Here is a 5,363-nt window from a genome sequence, read left to right as displayed (position 1 = left end):
GAAGGCAATCCATTGTACATGTTTTTGGGGTGGGGGGTGGGGGGAGAACTGGAGTACCTGGAGAAAACCCACGCAAGCATGAGGAGAATGTGCAAACTCCATTCAGATAGACCACAGGTCCAAACTGGGAATCAAACCTAGGACCTTCTTGCTGTGAGGCGTCGATGCTAACCACTGAGCCGTCGTGCTGCAGAACTTGACTTACAGAAAGTATACATTTTACAAAAAAAGAATAAATATGCTCCCCTTTAAGTCCAAGGAAATTCTAAAATTGTGGAATTGACTCCAATTAAAAAGAAAAGATAAAAATAACATTAAAAAAGATAAAGCAGATCTGATTACTCACTGCACATGCTGTCCAAAATCACACATTTTAATTAGGGTCTCAAATAAAAGCAACACTGAAATAATGACTTTGGGCAAATCTTTGAAAAGGAAATAAATTCTGCTTTGTCTCAGCATATGTAATATATGCTTATGAAATATGTTTTGTTCAGTTGTAAAATGTGTAAATTTTTAAAGCAATGTGTGAGAGATTCTGGGAAAAAGTGTGTGGGAGAGAAAGAAAGAAGATAGAAGCTGATGTGGGAGAGAATGAGAATCAACATGCAGCAGGAGGATACACTTAACCTGCCCCAGGCTTTGTAAAGTGATCCAAAAAGCATTAAATAGTCTATTAATCCTCATGCAATATTGTGTTATTGCTATATTGCACAGTGGTTAAAAGGTTATTTTGTTAGGGGTGGTTGAGGTTAATGTAAAACATAAAACTTGTTGAAAGTTGACCAGGCACCTTTAATGTTAAGGACAGAGAACCTGTGAGTGGAAAACACAACAAATCTAACTATCATCCTGGTGCATCAAGGTAGTTGTTTTAAAACTAAATTCAATTGAAACACCCGATTAAAAATGTTATTGGAAGATAAAATAAGACTATTTCCAAAGCTGTTAGTAGGAAACTGAAATTAGATTTTGTGCTGATGCTACTTGGGGATTTGAAGTAGAGAAAAATAACAAACGGCTTGAAATTTGGACCTTTTTCAAGTCTGAGAAAATTACACCAAATAAATAAATAAATAAATAAACCATGTATTCTGAACACCTAATAAAAAGATAGTGGCAATCCCTGTTAGTGTTGGCTTCACTCCAACAAGACATAAGCTTGTCAGTCCGCTCAAACTGTAACTGTACCTCTCCAAGCTGAGGTTTTTAAAAAGCTATCCACAACAGGTAAGATGTTAAGTGCTCATAACCATTCAACACGACTTCAAAAGATCAGAATAAATCACTTTTCCCCATCCATCCATCCATCCATCCATCCATCCATCCATCCAACCATCCGTCCATCCATCCATCCGTCTATCCATCCATCCGTCCATCCATCCATCCATCCATCCATCCAACCATCCGTCCATCCATCCATCCGTCTATCCATCCATCCGTCCATCCATCCATCCATCCGTCCATCCATCCATCCATCCGTCCATCCATCCGTCCATCCATCCATCGATCCATCCATCCATCCATCCTTCCGTCCGTCCACCCCAAGGCAAGAGGCATATGCCCCTTTTCCACTACAGCACAGTTCGACTTGGCTCTGCACGGTTCCAATCCATTTCCATTATCCAGAATTCATGGAACCAGACCTCTTTTTAGTACCTTCTTTGTTGTGGTTCCAACCGTACTGTGCTGTCCTGAAAACGCGACGTCAGAACACTGTCGGTTACTGATTGATTAAAGACTACCTGCAGTTCTACGGGACTGGTGTCGGCGCATTGCTGCCTTTTTTACACTTTGCATTTACATATCGGTCTAGATAAACAGCACTGAGGACCATGGACTAAGATTTGGAGGTGCTGATCCTCATCACGCTTGGCTGCAAACTGTTCCAGTGAGAACTGAAGATCATGACACAATGATGCCAACGGGATCACATGATCTGCAAATAGAAGGGATGGAATCCTGAGACCATGGAACCAGACTCCCTCCATCCCCTGGCTGCACAGAGAAACTCTGAAACTCCCACCCTGAACGGGTCTGACTGACTGCCAGCAATGTAACAAACTCTCACACCACTTGTATGAGGACTTAACAGACCCCCAAACCCCAACAGTGTACCTTGAGGTACAGAGTCAAATGCCATCCTAGTCTTTGCTCCCTATGTCCACATAATTTTGCAAAGGGGTGTCAACCGAGACAGCCCCACAACATCCAGAGCCTTGAGGAGATCAGTGTGGATCCCATCCAAAACCTACCCTCCCTGTCATACTTTCACATTGTTTTTAGTATTTTATGGAAGTACAACAATCACAAACAGAAAAATTAACATGAACATTTTGTATTCACAGAAAGTTTAAAAAAACAGGGCTTTAGAGCAAGAACCATTCAAATATAAACTTACTTGGACTTGGCTGCACATATACATAAAAAGTCACAAGAATTAAATAAATAAAAATTATATATATATATATATATATTTTTTTGCTTCAAAACAATATCAAGTGTACTTTTTAAATGAGTTGTTCCCCCTGAAAATGTTTTAATAGTGATCAAAGACACTACTTTTAGTTGTAGAAATAATATAAGAAGTATTCAGCTGATTTCCCCCATTACACAGTGTTACATTTTGTATTAGTTCTCTACAATCAATGTTTCAGAGCTAGAGCTTGCAGCATTTTTGTCCTACACTCACAAATAAAATACTATTTATTGTAATCTGATGTTAAATTCATATCTTTTCAGGACATCCAGGATGTTATCATCTGTATTGTGTATTCATTTTAACCCGAAATGATTGTCTGCATGTTATTGTTAGAGTATTCCTGGATAAATGTCTAAAAGCCTTTGCACATTTTTATTTGTTTTATTCATATTTTATTCAGCAAACTAACATACTTAAAATTATACAGTAMACTGGCTAAAAATGCTAGATGATGCTACAATTGTGTTGAGTGGATCAAACACCATCATAAACTTGATAATTTTTCTGCAAAACATCTCTCTAGATGCTTCTTGGTGCTACTTCTTTGTCTGAATCATCTCATCATCGACCCCTCATCACCACTCCATCCTTTGAGACTTCTCACATCCTCGTGTCTCTCTTTTCTTTTCCTCCAGGGTACAGTGAACAATCAAACCGGAATTTTCCCAGAATCGTTCGTGAAGATTATCAAACCCCTTCCAGAGAGTGACTCTGAAGGTGAAGGTGGAGGTGGAGGCTACACGTACAGCTGCCTGCGCTGCTTCCTGCTCACCCCGTCTGGAGTTGAAACCAGGTCTGTGTGGCACTGATGAACAAAGAGATTTTTGTGGTTTTAAGAAACATTTCTAACATGTTGGTTATGAGACCAATACCCTCTGTATGTGTACTCATACTCCTAAAAATGTCTGCTACCACAGCACCAGTGCCGTTTTATGGCAGCATGGCATTCACCTTTCAGTATAAAAGGGGAACAATGTTAGTCATGTGGAGGAATTGACTCTCCTGATCCTTCCAATGGTCGCAGTGATGCACTGTAAGTTACTTACTGTCTATGAACATGACCAGAARAAGAGGCAATGTAGAGGAGTTTAAATCTAAATAATGGTGACAAAAGTAAAGTAAATTGCAAATTAATTTTTGCAAGATGAGGGAAAAAATCTAGCATTTTGAACACAAGCAAATTTAATAAAATATCTAAAAACATGAGTACAGTGAGTTTCAAAGGTTTGCTAACAGCAGCAGGAATACAGTCTGTTGTTGAGCAGAAAATCTGAGCACGAGAATAATTTCACCCCTCAACAACGAGGGCTTTTGAAAAAGTCTACTGCTGCCCTGCAGCATTTGAGGAGTTAAAATAAAAAGAGATCTCCTCTGATTTTCAAACACATTTTTAAAGTAACTATGAGAAGTTTAATGACCTGTATTCGCATTTGTATTGTACTTAAATGTAAGCACTTTATTTTGATTTGGAAAAAGCGTGGCATCCGTGCRTCCCTAATTGCCGTGATAATTCTGGTCTTTTGAAATGTGTTTTATAAACATTGAGCATCCTATATGATGTAAAAATCTCTTTGGATTGTTTCAGTTTGGATTAAAGTAATTTTATTCTAACTGGATTGACGAGTGAGTGGCATGGTTACTCAGTTGGTAGAGTTGTTGCCTCTCAAAAAGAAGGTTGCTGGATAGAATCCCGGCCACGAATGTTAGGGTAATTGGTAACTGTAAATTGTCCTTATGTGTGAGTGAATAGTTGTTTGCCTCATTTGTCTCTATGCGGCTCTGTGATGGATGTGCAACCTGTCCAGTGTGTATCATTATATTGGATATAGGCACCAGTGACCTTGAAAGGAAGAAGCAGGTAAAGATAACGAATGTATGGAATGATTAATGGATAGATTGACAAGTTAACAGGTTTTTTTGAGCAAGCCCGTACTAAAGTGGGTTGCTGCTTTTACAWAACAACTCCAGTTGAAAAGTTTCATATCAGTTGCAAATGTAATTTTATTAATTTCTACAATGACACCAATTAAAAAAAACATGACAAAATTATACTGAATTTATTTGCAAATACAAATAGCACCAGCAACAATTAGAAGCAGCCTTTCCAGTTCAACTAAAGGCATTTCCTGTAGAACAGTTAACTCACCTTTAGCTTGTCCAAAACTCGGCAGCAAGACTCCTAACTCAAACCTCCAAATTGACCCACATCTCTCCGATCCTAGCAGAACTTCACTAGCTTCTGGTTCAGTTCAGAATCCGGTTTAAAATCCTGGTCCTCCCCTTCAGAGCTCTTTATGGCCAAGCCCCAGAATACATTAAATGTCTCATTTCACCTTACAACCCCAGACGAGACCTCCGCTCACAGGATCAACATCCCCTCACTCGCTTTAAGACCCATGGTGACCATGCCTTCTCCTCTGTGGCCCCCAGGCTCTGGAATGAACTCCCTTTTAATCTGTGCTCCATTAATAACATTGTCTCTTTCAAGWYMYTCCTAAAAACWCACTTTTTCACTCAAGCGTTTAGCTAACCATTTCACCATTACTGCAGGCCTACCTCCATTGTGAATGTTCGACAATCTGTGTTTTATTTACTATTAACTTACGCCATATATTTCTCTCCCGCATTCATTATGTTTTTGTGTATTACTGTATATTTTGACCTGCATTGACCTTATGTTTGATTTCCAATTTTTGAAATTATTTTCTTGATTTGATGTTTCAATTTTTGTTGCTTATGTTTAATTATGTTTTTCTGTTTCATTTTATTCTTTCCACCAATTTTACACTGTTAATGATTGTACAGCACCTTGTGAATTTACAGTATTTCTGTGAAAGGCACTTTATAAATAAAACTTACTTACTTACTTACTTACTTACTT

At 38.6% G+C, this 5,363-nt stretch overlaps 1 protein-coding gene across 1 annotated transcript in view; it reads left to right on the top strand.

The window, feature by feature from the left end:
* ncf4 (neutrophil cytosolic factor 4) overlaps window positions 1-5,363 on the top strand; it is a 34,004-nt gene that overhangs the window by 22,800 nt on the left and 5,841 nt on the right. Inside the window, exon 8 of the mRNA XM_014015490.1 lies at window positions 3,118-3,275. Within this exon, the coding sequence (XP_013870944.1) occupies window positions 3,118-3,275 (158 nt within the window). The remainder of the gene's footprint in view (window positions 1-3,117; window positions 3,276-5,363) is intronic.

Source organism: Austrofundulus limnaeus, unplaced genomic scaffold (genome assembly GCF_001266775.1).
Source record: "Austrofundulus limnaeus strain Quisiro unplaced genomic scaffold, Austrofundulus_limnaeus-1.0 Scaffold130, whole genome shotgun sequence".
In the NCBI taxonomy this organism is placed as follows: Eukaryota; Metazoa; Chordata; class Actinopteri; order Cyprinodontiformes; family Rivulidae; genus Austrofundulus; species Austrofundulus limnaeus.
Note: the sequence above shows the minus strand (reverse complement) of the source record. Positions and strands in the feature narration are given on the sequence as shown.